At 37.2% G+C, this 19,583-nt stretch overlaps 1 protein-coding gene across 2 annotated transcripts; it reads right to left on the reverse strand.

Annotated features, from left to right (window-relative positions):
- Positions 1 to 5,873: 5,873 nt before the first annotated feature.
- Positions 5,874 to 17,516, reverse strand: LOC107536854 (cysteine-rich secretory protein 3-like). 2 transcript variants are annotated; one of them, XM_016212701.2, is made up of 7 exons: positions 17,439 to 17,516; positions 14,303 to 14,419; positions 12,761 to 12,852; positions 10,733 to 10,874; positions 10,218 to 10,315; positions 8,271 to 8,359; positions 5,874 to 6,001 (listed from the first exon to the last, which is right to left on the reverse strand). In XM_016212701.2, exons 1-7 carry the CDS (start codon positions 17,505 to 17,507, stop codon positions 5,874 to 5,876), a joined length of 735 nt encoding a protein of 244 aa, XP_016068187.2. In that variant the 5' UTR covers positions 17,508 to 17,516. The 2 variants fall into 2 exon arrangements, with proteins under 2 accessions (XP_016068187.2, XP_087673258.1); XM_087817132.1 differs by having other exon boundaries at positions 10,733 to 10,881; positions 12,765 to 12,852; positions 17,439 to 17,507.
- Between the last annotated feature and the right edge of the window lie 2,067 nt (positions 17,517 to 19,583).

Consider the following 19,583-nt stretch of genomic DNA (forward strand, 5'->3'; position numbering starts at 1 on the left):
CGCGGGCCACCCGCGGGCCACGCGCGGGCCGCGTCACAGGGCTTTGTGCCTGCAGCGCGGCCACGCAAACCGAGACCTTGCCCTCCCCCTGGAGGGCGGAGCTGGAGAAAATCCTGGGCGTTCCCCCTGGTCAAACGCATAGCTCCGCTTTTCTCTTATTGCCGTGACCAGGGAGGTCAGTGTCCAGGGGGCGGCTGAGCGGGAGGTGACCCTTTGTGGACAAGATCTGCAGAGTGAACTCGGGTCAGGGCTTAAAGAGCAGATGGGAGAAGTTGACAGCTGCTTAAGTTGTCAGCCCGGGCCCAGCGTGGTGCAAACAGTGAGCTCAGGGCTACAGGAGGAAGCTGGCGTCTTGCAGGTTTGCTCGTGAACGCTTCGTGCCCTTGTCCAGCTGTATCCTTCCCACGGCCGTTTTGTGGTCAGCAAGGTCCAGGCGAGCAACAGGAACAAGCCTTAGGGAAACGCCCAGAATCCTTGATCCCAGGCTGCTGGCTCCAAGCTCCGCAGGTGTGCAGACAGGGTGTGGGGGGGGACGTCCTGCCTCCCTTCAGAGGGCAGGCCAACCACAGATGCCTTTTCTTCTATGCTTAGTTGTTTTCAAGACTTAAAGGAATGAGTTCATGTAGCAGCGGTGGGGAACCTTTTTTCTGCCAAGGGCTGTTTGGATATTTATAGCATCATTCAGGGGCCATACAAAATTATCAACTTAAAAATCAGCCTGCTGTATTTGGTCAAACCTTTAATTAACTCGCCCCTCCTGTGATGGCTGGAACTGCTGCTCTTCGGTGAGGCCTTGGCAGGGCCGGACCAAAGGATTTCCACCCGCAGGCGGGACGTTCCCCACCCCTGCATGTGTTGGGTTTTGCGAGCTCTCTCTGTCCCATGCAAAGAGGCTTGACATTGGTCTCCAACATGTTGAGGCTCAGGAGGGCACAACTGTAACTAAGACGGCCTTGCTTCGTGGTGCTGAGTGCCAGTTCCCCTTTGCAGTGTTAAAATCCCAAGTGACAAAGGCACAGACATTCTTTCACAACTGACTAAAAAATCCTGGAATTTACAAGTCATCCTATATTGCTTTGCTCTTATGGCAAATCGAAGTTAACTCTTGAGAGCTGGCTTTTCTAAATGTTTATGAAATTCATCCCCAGATCTCTCTTTCTCACCTCTATATGTTTTGACCATATCTTGCTTAGATTATTAATTTAACGTTTCAGATACATATGTCCTCAAAATTGCTGCTCACCTTTTAGGAACAGAATTGCTTGGTACATTTGTACTTTTTCTAGTGCAAAACAATTCATTGGTATCCTACGATACACTATAATTTATTGTGGAACTCCTATTTTTTATTCTTGGAGCCACCATACCTCCAAGGTTATTACTTGTTCTCAGGAATAATGTCAGAATGAGAGTGGCTTGAGTATTGTAGTGATAGATATCGTCAGTGAACATGTACAAGGGTGGACAAAAGTAGGTTTACAGTTGTGAGTACACAAAACAGTTTATTCTTGTATTATTTATTTATTATTATATTCTTTTCCATACGAACAACTGTAAACTTACTTTTGCCCACTCCCTGTATTTGAGAAATTGACTGTGTCTATCTTGATTTCTGCTATAGCTCCAAAGCTTAGCACAATACTAGTTAGATAGGTGGCAGTTTGTAAATATTAATTCAGTGACTAAATATTAGCCTGGCTTAGATTCTTAGGGAATGCAGAGAAAAGGACATGTCATCTCTTTCCTCTAAGATGTACAGTCCTGCGGGAAAGATAAATACATATGAACATTACCAGGTAAAGCAGTTTATTGCTAAGTAGTTGAAACAAGAAATACATACAGCAATGGCGAGTTCTGTGAGTTGGTGTTATCCGGGTAAAACCTACATGGTAGAGTTACATTTGAACCTATCTGAAAAATGTATATGACTTGGTCAGAAAGGAAGGCAGGTTTTGAATACCTGGCATGAAGAGCAGAAACGGACAAATCAATGTATCACAACGGCGTATTTAAGTCAGAATGTTAGGCTGTAGAAAATGTTGGGGAAGCTTTGTACAGAAGTGTAAGGAGATTTGCTTCCTTGTATAAAAAGGAAAAGTAATTTCACTGGTGTTTAGACAGTTAGGAAATGACATAGTCAAATATTATTTCATGAAAACTGCCTGATAGCACTGTGCAGGGTGATTTGTGGAGCTGAGAGGTTGGTGATGGGAAAAATAAGAATGTGGTGGCAATCTTCCATATCGATTTTAGAGTAGTAGAAATAGAACAAAAGGATGGGATGTGAAGAGATGAAAATAAAAGCAGAGTTGAATTTGGTATGGAAGGCAAATCCAGAATAAAAAAAAAAAAGCTTGTAGGTTTAGAGCCTACACGTGTTGGAGAGCACATGGAAAGTACATCTTCATTATTGACAGGAACATTGAAGGTCCCTCTAAACACTCATGAAAGACCTGAAGTTGGCAGGGTGCTGGGCTGAAATGAGCAGTGTTCTAGATGCCTGAGAGCTGGAAAAACTGGGTTCTTGCATGGGTTCCGACGAGAAGCCGATGTAATTCCCATCCTGTTGCTTTATTTGTAAGAAGTTCCACGTTCCACCCTGTAATCTTGTGACTTTGCTAAATTTGCTTGTTAGTTCTAGTAGCTTTTTTTATAGGTTCATTTGGATTTTCTACAAGGAAGGTCATTTTAATCTGCAAGTAAAGACAGTTTCTACCTTTCTAATCTATATGCCTTTAATTTAATTTATTTTATTTTATTGCATCCACTGTAAACTTAAAAATGTGAGCGAGGTGGTGCAAACTGACATCCTCGCAGTATTTCTGAGTGTGGATTTCAGATTGAAAAGTGCTATAGTGGTGTAATCACCTGAAAAGTAATGTAAAGAGAAAGCAGCCGATCAGTAAGTATAATGTCAGCCGGAGGACTTGGTTAGATGGTCTTTACTAGCATGAGGAAGTTCCCTTCTATTCCTAGTTTTCCGAAAATTGTTTTCATGAAAGGTGCTGAATTTTGTAAGGAAATTTTTGGAATCTTTTCTGATGGTTGTGTCTTTATTTTATTAATATATCACCTTAATTGATTTTGAATGTTTGTTAAAACAACCTTTTATACTGGGACAACCTTACTTTGCCATGGTGTGCAATCCTTTTTATATGTTGCATCTATGTTCACGAAGAACAATAGTCTGTAGTTGTCTTGTGATGTCTTTGGCTTTGGCAAAAGGTAATACTAACTTTAGTTGGGAAATAGTTATCTTGTTTTCTATCATGATATAAACAAAAATATATTGAAATTAATTGTAGAATATACATGATACATATATACAATATATATATACAATATATACACACACACATTTATAATCCAGTGTAATTTAACTTAATCTCCCTTCTAGTCAATAGTCTCTTAACTAGTTTTTTGCTTCATTTTTTTCCTCTTACAATTTATATCTCATTATTTACTTATAACAATTCTTTACCTGCCCTAGAGGGCACCATGTGACTAAGTTTGTGCCTAACTCTCTGACCCCTTTTTAAAATTATCTTTACTTCGTTCCCTGTGCTCCAGCCATTTTGGGCGTCTTGCCTTTCCTTAAATATACCAAGTTTATTGCTACCTCAACAACTTTGTGCTCACCATTCTCTTTGCCTTGAAAGTTTCTCACCATTCTTTGTTAATGGTTGCTGCCTCACTTCCATTGTGTCTGTAATCCATTGTCATCACCTCAGAGAACATTTGCCTATCTTATTTAAATTAATATTTTCCCATCCCAGTCCATTCTCATTCTGCATTCTCTTGTCCATTTTAGTTTATAGCACTTATCCCTTCCTATATTATATTAGGATTTATTTGCAAATACATAGTTTTCTTTGTCCCTGCCCTATTAGAGTGTGAACTCCATGAAGTTTGGAACTTGGTCTGTCCTGTTAATTACTATTTTCAAAGGACTTAAATAAAAACCTGAACAGTAATTATTTCCAATAACTATTTGTTGAATGCAGGAATCAATTATTACACATTATGATGCTTATTATGAAAGGAAGTACAGGGAATTATGAGAGGGAATGAAGGGACACCCTTCAGATTATTTACTCAAATGGAATGACATTTAATGTGAAGGAGCTAGTCTAGCATATAATAGAGGGATGATTCTTCCAGACAGAGCTAATAGCAAACACAAATGCCCTGAGCTAGGAAAAATCTTGAGGGGCTTGAAAGAATTTAATATGATCATTGAATTTGGAACATAAAAAGTAAGGGAGAATGGAATGAAGTGAGATTAGACAGGAAAATATAGAAAAAATGACTTAGCTTCTAGCCTACCAGTTTGAGCATAAATATTTTCCTCAGTATTTGAGAGGTCTATGGAAAGGTTTTAAAAGTAGACTAATTAGGAAGGCTGTCACTGTTGAGATTAAGAACTGTGTTGCAAAGACACACTTGGGGAGCTGCATTGGCGGCCTTGGACCTGCTTCTCTTTTGCCTTTGCCTCATGACTGATGTCCTTGAAATGATTAGTGATGCTTGACACTGGATAAGCAAGTGAGTTAGATTTGACAATTCAGTCACTGGTATTATCTGAGAGTTGCTGAAAAAGACAAAAATCAAGAACATTTAGCAGTTGAATAGAGGAATTCAAACTGGGGTGGGGGTTGGGCAGGGGAGTTTGAGAAAAAATAACCAGATAATCTAGAGAACAGTATGAAGTGTCGAGGAGCCAAGAAAAATAGATCTTTTTTATTTTTAATAATGCACTTTTTATTTTGGAGTCTTTTTAGATTTACAGAAATGTTGCTAAGATAGTAGAGAGACTTTCCATATACTCTGAATCCAGTTTCAGGTTCTTGTAATGATATCATTTTACACTACCCTGGTACATTCAGAAAGACTAAGAAATTAACATTACTATTAAAAACACTACAGACTTCAAATTTCATCAGTTTTTCCATTAATGACCTTTTTTCTGTTCCAGGATCTTATCTCAAAATACTACCACATTGTATTTAGTTCTTGTGTTTTCTTAGTTTCCTCTGGTCTGTAATAGTTACCCCGAATTTCCCTTTTCTTTTTTTTTTTTATTTTCTTTATTGCTCATGATTTTAACAGTTTGGAGGAGTCCTGGTCCAGGAGTATTTTGTAGAAAGTCCCTCCATTTAAATTTGCCTAATGTTTTACCTCATGATGAGATTTGGGTTACAAATTTTTAGAAAGAATACAGAAGTGAAATGCCCTTCTAGTCACATCAGATGAAGGGTACATGAGTCCACATGACTTACTGCAGAAGATGCTGACTGATTGCTTGGTTAAGTTGGCATTTGCCAGATGTCTTTACTGTAAAATTACTGTCATTCCTTTGCCATACTTTACTCTTTGGAAACGAGTCACTAAGTTCAGCCCAGACTCAAAAGGGAGGGAACTTCCCGGAGGAAAGAGTATTTATGTATATTATATAGGATTCTTCATTAAGGAAGATTTGTCTAAGAGAAGAGAGGTTTAAAAGGAAAGTGTGGTCATATTCTACTGCGCAATTTATGCAGATGAAGAATCAGAAGTCTTCACTGATTTGGGCAGAATGAAGGTTGGGGTTTCCTTAGGAAGAAAAAAAAAAAATCTAATTTAATTAAAGGGATGGAAGTTAGATGAGTAAGAAGAAAGGTGAATGGCAGAGGAGGAATTAAAGACCACATAGGTGAACACTTCTCTGGATGAAAGACATTTCTGTAAAGTAAAAAGCAGATCCAGGAGAAAAAGATAATACTATTTGGAATCAAATTTATAGCTAACATGCCTATGATTTCTTTGCTAATAAAGTCAAGTGTAAGTAGATGTGACTCTCCTCCACTTAGGCATGAACAGTCTGTATTGGGCATTTAATAAATTTTTTTTTCACAGTTGCAGGAAGCCTTGCAACTGTTCTTGATGAGAGGATTTTCACAGCCCAGTTGATTCTTCAAATCTTTACAGTTCGAATAAGCATCTTCATAATCGCAAGTATTGGCTGGAATAAAAACAAATAAGTCAGTCACTTCATTATGATTTTCCTCCACGGCAGTCAGTAGCACAAACAGTAAATTCCATGTAAGTGAGGAGGAGAGGCTAGAGCAAACAAGTTGACGTCATTCATTACACTCTGATGGCCCTTTCATATCTTGAGGGACACATGTAGTCCCTTAGTTAAATTCACTGATTAAGGTGTAATTTCTTTTAAAATTTGGGCTTTTCCAAATGTCTCTAAAATAATTGACTGACTCCTCCCTCAGAAAACAGGGTAAAATAAATTTAAATAAATCTCTCTGGAACTGCACTATCCAATAGTAGAGCCACTAGCCATGTGGTTAATTTAAACATTAATTAAATAACTTTGAAATTTCAGATCCTCATTGATACTAGTTACATTTCAAGAGCTAAACAGTCAGTGTGTCTAAGGACTACTTTACAGGACAGTGCAAATATTGAACATTTCCATCATCTCAGAAAGTTGTATTAGATGCTGTTGCCACCAGACTCTAAGGCCACCAGCCTTTCTTTCAGGAGTAAGAAGTCATTATGAGAAGATGTGACTGTGAAAATGTAAAAACAGAATTTTGCTATTATTATTGGACATTTCCACTTGGATGTCCCTCAGTGGCCACAAATTCAACAAATCTCAAACTGAATTCATCATCCTACCTCCAAGCGTGGCATTTCTTTGGTATCCTTCCCCAACTCCCTACTCAATCTCAGAGGAATGGCAATCCCCACTAAGTGATTCAAATCAGGAACTAGGAATCTGCCAGAACTCATTCCCCTCTACTTTTTATCAACACTTAACAAGAACAGGCAATAAACACTGAGTATTCTACTTCTCCCTGTCTCTCATAAGCTGTCCATTTCTCTTCATTCATTTTGCCCTAACGCAGTAAAGACATCCATTTGTTTTTGAACCCAAGTTTTTCAATAGTCTGTCAGCTGTACTCTACCCAATTGTTTATTCATACTACTGACAGGAGCTCTTTATAAAACACAGTTCTGAGCTCATCGCTCTTCTGCCTAAAATCTTTCAGTTGGCTACTCATTACTAATAGGATAAATTCCAAACTCCTTAACAAAGAGAATTCAGCAGAGGTATAAGCATTTCATTCTTTAGTTAATTTACAGCTTTTATATTATCAGTATTCTGAATTGTGGCTATAGAGTTCACTCAAAAACAATGCTACAGTTCAGTCAGGTGAATGTATTTGAGAAATAAAAATTTTAGTTAATGGGTCAACGGTATTGTTCATAAGAATGCTAATAATACATCCCAACTAAAAAAATACCAGCTCTTTGTACCTCAAACATAACAACACTGAAAATGAGATATTACATGACATTAATTTCAATCCTTTTTGCTAAAATAGTTTTGAGGTTTCTGTTAGCTAATAATGCCATATACAGATTTGATCAATATTTTAAAAGTACATAAAACTTACTAGCAAACAAAAGTGCAAATGATTATTAAATTAAACTTGATGATTCTAACTATACTATGAGGAAAATGAGGAATTTAGTTTGTTGAATATTTTGGTAACATATGTGATTATATCGGATATGCCTGTCCAGACTGAGCTATATTCTTTGGTCTCACACCTTTACATTTGTATATATTCTCTTTTTAAAGCGCCACCTTTCCTATAAAAACATTAACTTTGATGAAAAGAAAATTCAGCCCTACTTGGTTTGCTCAGTGGTTAGAGCATTGACCTGCAGACTGAAGGGTCTCAGGTTGGATTCCGGTCAAGGGCACATACCTTGGTTGCAGGCTCGATCCCCAGCCCCGTGTGGCAGGCAACCAATCGATGTGTATCTCTCACTTCAATGTTTCTCTCTCTCTCTCTCTTTCCCTTCCCCCCTTCCACTCTCTCTGAAAAGCAATGAAAAAACTATTCTCCAGTGAGGATTATAAAAAAGAAAAAAAAAAATTCACATTTAATTATAATAAATTATTTTTACAGAAACATCTTTATATATACCAATATGTAATGGGTTCAACATAGTCACAAATATACATTGATGGTAGATGCTTCTTTAGGTTACACATGGCAACAGGCTTTCGTTGCAAAATATATATATACATACTACTGAATGGCTAAAGATTTTTGCTTAAGCACACTTTGTTAAGTAATTTTATTGTTTTCTTTTGCATGAAGGCATTGCCTAAGTTGGCTCCATTCAGAAGATTTCCTAATTTTTAAAAATAAATATCAGATCATTTAATTATACTAATAAATTAATGACTTGAAACTTACTGCATAGTCCATTGTCACAGTGATCAGGGCAGCTAGCACAAGGTATTCCTTTTAGGTAGGGGATATGTGTCTTGCTTTGAACATTACCGCTGAAATTTGAAATACAACATGTCAAACATTTTTCATTTTTCAGTTTAATTTATGCTCCAAGGGTAGCATTTATCACCATATATATCTGAGTATTTACTCAATGTTTTTAATTGTGTCAACTGAAAAACTAATAGTCCAATGTATACTCAGATAACAATGCAAAGTAAGATTGTAATTCACACATACACTTACTTCTTTGACCATAATATCACAGTCTGAGCAACTGAAATGGAATAAATAGGTTCTGGAGTTTTAAGAATACATTTTAATGTGGCAACACTTTCCATCTCTCCGTTGACTTGGTCAAATTGCAGTCAGTGCACCCTGAGCTGTGGCTAAGGGTAAAGCATATCTCCTAGAGAGATAGTAGAAGTTCCTGGGGGACAGAAGGTTATATTATGGAAAATAGTTAATGTTAAATGTAATTTTATATTTTAAAGAGAAACTATAATCATTGATCATTTCTATAATATGCACTGGAAAAAGTAATGCTCTAAGATGTAGGGTGGTGATATTTTCAAGTACTCTTTGAAAGGTGGATGTGTTAGAAAGGATTTTGAATGTCCAGAGGTTTTGTGTGTAAGATTTTTGTGTTTACCAAAAACGGGAATATTAGTTAGAAAGGTTTTATTAACACTAATTTCCAGGCAATAGTGGTCTTACAATAACTAGCCTGTACTTCATTGATGATGATTATTTTGTTGGCAATTATTATCTGAAAACGCAAGAGAGTCAAAGTTTTAATTGGACCAAGTGGTCCAAAGTCCCAGGGCAATGCATCTGAATCTCAGTTTCCCTGTACGGAATATAACTATATGTGTGTGAGCCCTTGGAAAAAAATGTGAAATAGATATAAAAGTGTCTTAGAAATCTTCTCACTCCTGTTTTCCTTATTACTCATTCCAACTCTTACTACAGATGCCTGGCTCCAGATGCCTCCCCTCTTACAGCCAGGCAGTGAGTTTGGGTGCATTCTCTTAAAACCTTTCAATTTTTTCTACTACACCCTACCCTGTGCTTGCAGGAAAGTGATTTTGAAACTGGAACCCGACCTTACCTGGCTTATCTATAGTTTTAAAATAAATCATGTAAAAAGCTTGGTTTGGGGGGAAACTCTCCTTCCAGTGGCAAGGAATTTCAAACATTAAACATAACCTATACATTGTGAATATATCTTCAATATATCCATGGGGATTTTTGTGGATAATTCAAACATATTGCTTGAGGAAGGGGTATACTTTCTGCTATAAATCAATATTTTAATGGATGGTTCTTTCAGAGATTTTTGTGTTAAATTCTAAGAAGCAAAGACTTAAGATATTACCTTTTCTTGACAATTTGAAATATATTGGGAATTTCCTGAAAACCCTTTGAGGCCCAAGATTTAATAAATTCTTAATGGTATACCAGGTATTTTTACATAAGCAGGACAAAGGGCTGGAATCACTAAACTGTCATTAACATCTGCTACTTCACATTCACCCCTGGCCATATCATCAAGCTTTCACTTTCTAGAACGTGAATTTAATAAATACTGACAGTACCACGTCTAGAGAACTACACACAATGCATACCCATGGAATAACCCTGAGCCTTGGGAAAAGCAACGGAAAGGGAAGACAAATCATTTTAATCATGATGGAAGACAGCTTCAGAATATTATACTTGAAACTGAGAAGTTACTCTTCTTTCTAAGAAGTTGATTGTGCCTTGAATTTAAAAAATATTTCTCAAGATTTATCTCTCCCCTTCACTGAAATATGCTTTTTCAATCTGAGTTGTCTATTACATGATAATTTTTAAAATAGTAAATTGCTAATGGCATCATTGACAGCAAATTTGAAAGCATGTACTTACGCAGGACAATATTGGCAAACATAGTAGTATTTTAGAGATGGTTGTTCGGGGCAATAGGCAACTCCACATCCAACAGTATAAGATGAGTACCAAACAACCTACACGCCCATAAGTGAAAATAGGAGAGCACATTAAAAAAGGAAATATCCAAAAACAGACAACAGGAAATAAAAAACGGAAAAGAATGTTACCAATGTATGATTTTATATACCTTATGGAAATACTTAAATTATCAAATTAAAGTAAAAATCTTTAAAGCTGTTACATTTTCATGTATATTCACTACTTTATCCATTTAGACTATTCAAAAAATACAAAGTATGTTTCCTTATTAAGAGCCTGCAGGCTTTTGACAAATGACAGCTCACACCTGAAATGCCCACAAAATGAGAAGACTGTTCTTTACCTGCTTCAGATCTTCCCCCAGATTCAACATTGGAATCGTTCAAAATTTGGATAAGCTCTCCCTTTAGGGCATTTATGGCAAAGATGTCTTTTTCATTTGTTTCCCTTACCTGGGTATAATGTCCAACCACTGCATCCTTATATTTTGGTCCTATACCATAGTCAAAATCCTTGATCTCATCGAACCAGGTTTGGATTGCATGTGACCATGAAGTAGGATCACTTGACATATAGAGGTTCTCACCACAATTCCTTTTATCTAAAAAGAAACAGATCATTCATTGGAAAAGCAATAAAGCATGCAATAGTTGATATGGAGAGAGAGAGAGGCAGAGAGAGAGAGGGAGAGGGAAAGAGAGAGAGACGTGTTTATCATCTATCTATCTATCATCACCTATCTATCATCTATCATCTATCTCATCTATCTATCAAGTCCCTGCTCTTCAAACTCAGTGCCCATAGTTGCTAACTGTTCATTAATACATAGAGAGCCCCTTATCAGCTGTAAGCTGAATAGAAGCCAGATATGCCAAACACATTGAGGCTGGTCTCAACATGCAAAATTTTGAGTAGATGAAGTCCTCTTTCTTTAATATCTACTCCTCTAGAGCCATTTATTTACATAATAATTTCTTCATGAATCTGTGCTCTCAGTTGTATATTGTTAGCTTGCTTAAAAGCAGAAAGCAACTGATAATTTTTCTCCTACTCTCACCTACACTTACCAGAAAATTTTCATATATAGGTTGTTATTCTGTTTAAACTTTGAAAATGAGCTTACTCTCAGTCTTCAAGAGCCCCAAGCATGAAGCAAATTACACTAGGAGGGACAATATTTTCCAGGTTTATGGGTCTCCCCTGAATGAGCAAATCATAATGCCACAGGCCAACTTCTCCTCAAAGAATTAGGATAAAAGTGCTTTGCAGCCCACAAACATTGCAACTTATTTTTCAAACCTTGAAATTAAGATTTATGTTTGGATGACTTGAAATGTAACATCTATATGCTACTTAAAGGGAGTGTAAACTACTTTTGAATAGAGGGGGGAAAAAAGATGCTGAGATTTTAACAGTAAACGGGGATTTTCAAAACCATTTGTTCCAATCTTCTACTGAATATAATCACTCCTCTTCATAATTTCATTAAATTACAGTATCAAAAATACAAATAACAATGGCAATCCTACTTTCAAAACAGGTGGGTTATTTCCTGCTTTCACATTGGGCTTGCCTATATCTGTCACTTGATAATTTAAGTAAATATTTTGTTTATTGTTAATACATATGATATCTCATTGTTTTTAGGTTCCTTGATGTAGAGGTTATGTCTTCGAGGCTACTTTTGAGTCTAATATAATATTGCATGCCTTGGAAGAGGCACCCAGAACATACAAAAGATTTGACTTACCGTCATCAAAAATTAAAAAGATACTAATGTTAAATATTTTTGAGTAAAATTCAGAAATGATTTGTCAAAATTCAACATATTTTATAAATTCAAAAATCAATAGTTTTTAAAACACAAACAAGCTCCATACTATGAAAAAGGCGCTGGGTTAGAAGTCTGAAATTCTAATTTTAAATTTCCCAGATATAACACTTACTAGCAATTATTTCCCTGCTGACAGTGAGCCCCCTGCTCTTTAAAATAGAGAAAGAGATGACATATGGCCTGGCTTTACTCTTGAGATGGTTAAGAGGTACAAATGTTATATTGTGTGGGACAGTGTTTGTAAAAGATGAAACAATAAGCACAAGGTGGTGCTTCTCAGAGCTTTCTCTCAAACAAACGAACTTGAAAAAGGCAGCATTAGAAGCAACATTTCTCACAAAGTTTTCTTAATGTAATATCAAAAATGGTTCCTTATCACCCAGCCTGGTGTGGCTCAGCGGTTAAGCATCGACTTATGATCCAGGAGATCGTGGTTCAATTCCAGGTCAGGGCACATGCCCGGGTTGCGGGCTCCATCCCCAGTCGGGGGCGTGCAGGAGGCAGCTGATCAATGACTCTCCCATCACTGATGTTTCTATCTCTCTCTCCTCTCCCTTCCTCTCTCTGAAATCAATATGTATATATTTTTTAAAGGCCCCTTATTATCTTGCTTTTTCATCTACTCAATAAACATTTATTGATTTACATACTGATTACTCGATCCTCTAATGTGCTGTGTTCTTGAAGGCACTTGTCTGCCCACTTTTGGGCATTTTCTGCTGTCTTGTTGTCCCATTTCTAAAACAAAGAGGGAGAAAAAGGTATGCACTTAATGACTCAGACCGCAAAGGTGCGCAAGCTTTATCATGAGATTGATAGGCTGATTCACACCATTATAATTTTTTCTGTACATGCATATTCTGATTATCCCTATAACCAAAGACATATTTTTTGATGTGCCCTTTTCTGGTCCATAAAGAGTTATGGTATGGCTACCCTAAGTAACTGTAAAACCTGAGAGAGTTAACAGTCTATGGGTGATAGCACAGCAGGAACACCTAAAGGCTTTTAGCTGTGGTCCTACTCTAAATATCAATAAACACGTAGCTGTAGTGAGATGATTTTTCCTATAATTCTGAGCCAGCATACTTCATTCCTAGTTTCTTTTGTTTTTTACCCCACTGAATACATTTGGGAGACATTTGATTTTTAGGACTGGGCCCAGAATGTTCTATTATTTACCCTTATTGATCCTAAAGGGAAAAGGCCTTCCTGATTCTAGATTAGGAGAGATGGTAATCAGAAAAACATAATGGTCCCTTATTGGATGTCCAAAGATTTGGTTTTAATTCTGCCTCCACAACTTAAATAGCCCCATAAAATGAACAAGTTATTAAACCATTATAAAGTACAATTAAGAACCTCTGCCTTGTCCCATGGAGCTAATGCAGGTTAAGTTTTGGGCCCCTCATTTGCATAGCCCCTTCTAAGGTTGTGCTCGGTGACCTCGGAATCTGCATGGTCATTTTTTTTTTTTAATTTGCTGTAGTAAGATAGTTTCATACTCTCTTCCTTAAAGAGGGTTCCTTTAAGCTTCAGTCAGCAAAACTGAAACTTCCCCGACCAACAGTGTGTCTCTAAGGAAAGATTTCGGGTGTAAAGTGAAACCTAGGTGGGTGGGGTGGACATTAATAATACAGATGATGACAATGATGATTGCATGTCGTCAGACTGTATGGGGAGGAACTAGACAGAAGTGCCACCTACAGCCAGAAAACTTATTGGAAAATTGTTTTGGATCAAAATGAACAGAAAAGGCCTGGTGAAAGTATCTGAAGGTCAATTTATCAAGGTCAGAAGGCACACACTAACCTCAGGGCCAGGGTTCATGAATGGGTTTCAGGGGCTCCATGGGTACCCTAAAATTGTATATACATGCATTTTTTTTCTGGGAAGACAAATTCCACTCACAAAGATGGGAAACTCTGAGATGGACATGATAGCAAATCAATTCTGATAGATTATATTATTCTAGTGAGTAGAACATATGGTGGTAGGATGATACACAATTCATAAGCAAGAATAGTATATGGAATGAGAAAAAGTATTTCTGCCTTGTCCATAACAAAGCTCTAATGAAATAACAAGAACTGCGTAAGTCACAAAGATCTTAAGAGGTCTTTTTTACTAGGAGCCTGTGCCTATCACAGCCGACTCCAGTCACTTTCCTTATGGTACAGCCTCTTACCATCTTCAGCATGTTTTTGGCAGGTGGAGTGACTGTTCTCCTTAGATCATTGTGTTTGTTTATAATCTCTCTCTGTGCTTCTGTTAGGGTGGTTGACAAATCACCAAAACCTGGGTTCTAAAGGAAAGCCAAATCAGAATTATTTTTTAAAAGTTTGAAAAATTGCATATGAGTAAGTTAATTCAAGAGAACAAAGGTTATTTAAAAAGTATTCAGTTCAAACCAATACTAATTGTTAAACATTGCCAATGAATCTGAACCAAAGCTATGACTTTTAAAAAGGAAAGAAATAGTGTTAAATTTTGAGAGTGTGGGTGTTATTCATGTCATGACAATTGAAAGCACATCTGAGGCTACAAGTACCACTTTCTAGTATGAAGAGATGTCGCAATGTGATTTTTCATATGAATGATAGCATACTGACAAAGTTGTAAGCTGGGAACCATTAAGACCTTCTCATTACAGTCAGGCTGCAGCAAGGGAATGGTAAGAGTAGGGACGGTGGCTCGTCTAGACTTAAAGGGGGACTTTGACCTCACATGGTACCTGTGTTCAAAGAAAGAATGTTTAGGCCCAGTTCAAATGCATTCAATACTCTAGTCAATGATCCTACCAGTTATGCAGCAGAAATTATGGAATTACTCGCAAGAGAGGTTTATAATATTAAACAAATCTCCAAGGCAATTTGGAGGAAGCAAAGCCATCCAATTAATGGGCTATTGCTGACTTTGTTCATTTCAGTAACAAAAATATAGTTAAGTTATTAAACCAGATGTTCACATTTTTGGTATATCTTGGGGGGTTCTAAGCATAGAGGCAGAGTAGGGTGTATGACTGATTGTTCCATAAGGTTTACTCAATCCGATGGCCTGCATTTACACAGGAGTGTGATGTTACATGAGCATTGGCAAGATTTTGGAGTATAAATCTAAGCAGACAGAGGCATTTATTGATTTTCCCTGACACCCTGGAATAAGTTATTCTCTCCTCCTACAAATACTGAGCGTTTTCAAAGCTCTCCAAATATTGTGAACATAGGTCTGACCATGTTCATATGGCCCCTACCTACGTATGCGTCCATTTCCCCCCCTGCTTGTATGCTCCTAAGGACAGGGAGGGACCAAGAATGAATGCCACTGGACCCACAGGTCGCGCACGTTCCCAGCCCCCGATTCCAAAGTTGAAAAGGTTGCACGTGTGAATGTGAATATTAGCAGGGGCCTATCAGAGCGTAAAATAGCATCCCTGAACATGTCCTATTAACCCTCAAAAACCTGCTTAAAATTGTTTCATTTCAAAGCTTATCAAAATGTGATCATCCCTGAGAAAGGAGTAATTATTTCCTGCTTTTAAGTAATTATTTCTCATTTTGTAGATAAAAATTCTACTGAAAAAGACATGCCTTTGTTTCTTTTTTAATAAGTACGAATAAAGTTTTATTTGAGAATATGAAAAGTAATGAGACATATGAAAAGTGTTGAGAACAGAATGGACAAAATATGGTATCTGTCTATCCTTAAAGAATTTATACTGAATAGGCAATATGACATAAATAATCATAATATCATGTGATAAATGAAATGATAGGTGAGATCTATTAGATATAGAGGAAGGAGGGATCAAGTTTTCCTGATTGGGGTTAGGAGAGGCTTCATGGAAAGTGGCCTGGATTGGGGTTTTGAGAGGTGAATAATGTTTTTGAGGCATCTTGAGGAGGCACAGAAAACCCCGTTGGACAGAGGGAATGTAGAGCATTGGATCAGCAAACAGGGAGCGGTGACAAAGATGGAATGGTATCACCCTTTTAAATAATTTTATAAATGAAAACTAGGAGATGGATGTGAGAGGTAACAAGGGATCAAAAAGGGCCATGAAAGGAAATCTTTAGGAAAGAAATTGGGAAGATAGTGAACTACTTGAATGAAGGCCTGAGTGATGAATATATTGTCTCCAGATTGAAACTCTGATTAGTAATGAGTGCACCTCTTGCCCAGCTGGGCATGGCTCAGTGGTTGAGCGTCGACCTAGGATCCAGGCTATCGGGGTTCGATTCCCGGTCAGGGCACATGCCCGGGTTGCAGGCTCGATCAATGACTCCTCATCATTGATGTTTCTGCCTCTCTCTCTCCCTCTCCTTTCCTCTCTCTGAAATCAATAAAGATATATATTTTTTTAAAAATTTTAAAAAATGAGTGCATCTCTGAATGCCAAGTGAGGTCTGACCCAGTGTCAGAATCCTCTGGTCTCAGGGGTCCTAGCTAATCTTGTATACCCAAAGCTAAAGAAGGGCGTGAGAACAGACAGTGAGGACCAGAGCTCCTCACATTTGGAGGTTTTCTGATCGGGAAATAGACTTCTTACGTGAGCACCTACACACCAATTGAAGGCGATAACTGACACTGCTCTTGGGATTATTAAAGTGAAGCAGCATATTAGAAATAATTAGAGCATCTTACACAAAATTGTAAAAGTTATGAAAAAAAAATCCAAAAGCTTAGTATTTCTAGTAAAATTTTTTTAATTAAAAAATAGGCATAATTGTTCTCACACAGTAACTACGAAAGTTAAATATGGTGACGCATGTGAAGGAGTTATGCTAATTTGAGATTATGTAAATATATTGTTATTTTGTGATGGGGATCACATTGAAATAGATTAAATAAAAGCAAGTCAGAAAAGATCTTGAGATAAGAGGAGTTCAGTTAGCTTTTAAACCCATAGACCAGTGCTGTCAACAGGAAAATAATTAAAGCATCACATGTAATTTTAATTTTTTTGGTGGCTACTTTACAAAAAAACAAACAGATTAAATTAATATTTGTAATACATTTAAAAAATATATTCAAAATGTATGCTTCCATCATGCAATCCATATTAAAATTATTAATGAGATATTTTACCTCCCTTTTTTAACTAAGTCTTTGAAGTCTTTGAAGTCTATGTATTTATTTATGCAGATCTCGGCTCTGACTACCCATATTTCCTGGGTTCAATACCTTCTTGTGTTTAGGTTCTACCATACTTTACGATGCACCAGACTATCTAGTCTTGTTTACTTCCAAAAACTGACCTAGTCACTTGCTGTCCTTCAAGGTTGCTTGAATTGATCTGAAAATATTTTCAGCCATGACCATACCTTTCCATCTGCAGGAAAGAAGGGAAGCAACACAGGGACCAGGAACAGCAACACCGGGAGTAACGCCATGGCTGGGAAAACAAAACAAAGCCAACAAAGGCCTGAGTGGGAACTTCTGAGGAACGCAGCGGGGAGGGGGGAGTGAAACAAGTAATCAGTTATCCCGAATTTATTGTAACATAGCATATGGGGTGCAGTAGAAGGATGATGGATTCAGCCCCAGAAATAAGCTTCTAATGAAGACGACAAAGAACAAACAGAAGTATTGACTGAAGCTCTTGAAGTAGTAGCCCTGGAAATGTTAAGATTACACTACCCAGTTCCACCCCAGTTCCACAGTTTTGTCTATGTAGCAGCTCTTTGCAGGTTCTAGGAATGGCTTCTTCACATTGCCCATTTAGGGCTAATAATAGCTCCCAATACGAGTGTACTATTGCACTAGTCCTTGCTGGTTTCCTTGACCCTGCTTATCTTTAGAAATATCCCCTTATTAACAGCTCTTCAATTTACCACTTAGCATGTGCCATTTCTCCCTCCTCACTCATAGACTTGACATTCCTAGAACCTTAGGTAAATCCACTAAGAAAAAGTGATTAAAAAAAAAAAAAACTTTCGATCACTCTCTGCAGCTCTGTCCATATGTTGTCATTCATTCCCACTCAAACCTTTCTTTTTATTACAAAGTCTCAAATTCCAAAAAAGGTAATACTCTCCTATTGGATCTAAAAACAGAAAATCATTTTTAGGAGACTAGCAACAGAATCTGTATTAATACTTTTCATATGTTCATATCCTCTGCCTCACTAATTCAACTTGGAATCCTGAAGAAATAATATATACTGGAAAAACTTCAGGCATACATTTTTTTAATCACATTAATATTTATAAGGATAAGACAATTACATGCTCAATAACAGGAAGATAAAATGTCTAAATAAATTAAAATACACCCTCTTATTAGAGTATATTAGATGTAGAATTATGTTTATAATGGCTTTGTAACAAGGAAAATGCATTATGATTCTCCTGGAGCAACCACAACAGGACCTCATCCCCCTCTCCCTCAAAACTCAAGCTCAGACAAAAGGACATATGAGATGGAACAGAAATACAAGAGACCGAGTTTATCTTCTTGTGATGAGACATTCTTTTCTTCGTTTTCTAAAATGAGTCTACATTATAGTAATTAGAAAAAGAAAAGATCTTTATTCTGAAGAGATTGTTAAGTCTTGGAAAAGTGCCTCTGACTCTGCCCAATTTATTATCTTAGTTACTTTTTAACAACCTGGTGTAGCTAATAGGTCAGGCATTATGATGTCCAAGTAAGAGAAGAACAGAGGCATAGAGGTATTAAGTGATCTCCTGACAGCCTCATCACTAGTTAGTATATAGCTGAGACAGAACCCAGGAATTCTTTTAACCTCAATATCCATGTCCCACTAAACTGTACATTAGAGATGAGGAAAGTAGGACTGAGATCTAGCATCAGTGGAAGAACAAAGCATTTAGCTCCATGCCCCTCCTCTTCCCCAGGTGCTGAGAGAATACAGTTGAGTCTACTTTGATGAGTAGAGCCCCACAGAAAGCATTAGAAAGAATTAGGTAATTAACTGCCTCTTCCTGTCCTCTCCTTGCATGTAGACAATTTCCAAATGTGTGTAGTTACACATTTCTTCTGCTAATTACTGAGAGACATTAGATTCTTTTCAAATCATTTCCCTTAAGAGTTATTTTGCTATGTGCAAGTCACCAAGCCTCACCTTTTATATGGTTTTCCACTCTGCTGTTTGTAATTCTCCTTTTTTAAAAAAGAGATTAGGAATTTCTCTTGTGTGATTAGAGAAAAGCCAAATCTGGAGATTTCAAAGGTGTGCAGTTCCAAGTGTTGATGGTTTACTACTATATCATTACAGACAGCAGAGACTAAACCCTGTCTTTCTGAGGCATAAATGTAAATGATACAATTAAACTGTAACATACTGTTCCTACTTCGCCTTGGTGTTAGGACCACCACTACCTTTCAAGCACTCACTAGAAAAAGAAAGTAATTTTTTTCTCTAATGACATATCACTGTTTATTAATTGATAAAAACATATTTACAAAAATTATGCCAGCATAACTTGCCTTAAAAGTCCATTTTGTGG

Source organism: Miniopterus natalensis, chromosome 5 (assembly GCF_054644295.1).
Source record: "Miniopterus natalensis isolate mMinNat1 chromosome 5, mMinNat1.hap1, whole genome shotgun sequence".
NCBI classification, from domain to species: Eukaryota; Metazoa; Chordata; class Mammalia; order Chiroptera; family Miniopteridae; genus Miniopterus; species Miniopterus natalensis.

Excerpts from the sequence above, each read along its gene's own strand:
- LOC107536854 (XM_087817132.1), bottom strand. The coding sequence starts at position 17,507 with ATGGCGTTACTCCCGGTGTTGCTGTTCCTGGTCCCTGTGTTGCTTCCC. Across the intron at positions 12,853-14,302 it reads CCAAAAACATGCTGAAGATG|AAATGGGACAACAAGACAGC; the intron begins GTAAGAGGCTGT and ends TCTTTGTTTTAG. Across the intron at positions 10,316-10,732 it reads TGGTTGGACATTATACCCAG|GTTGTTTGGTACTCATCTTA; the intron begins GTAAGGGAAACA and ends ATGGGCGTGTAG.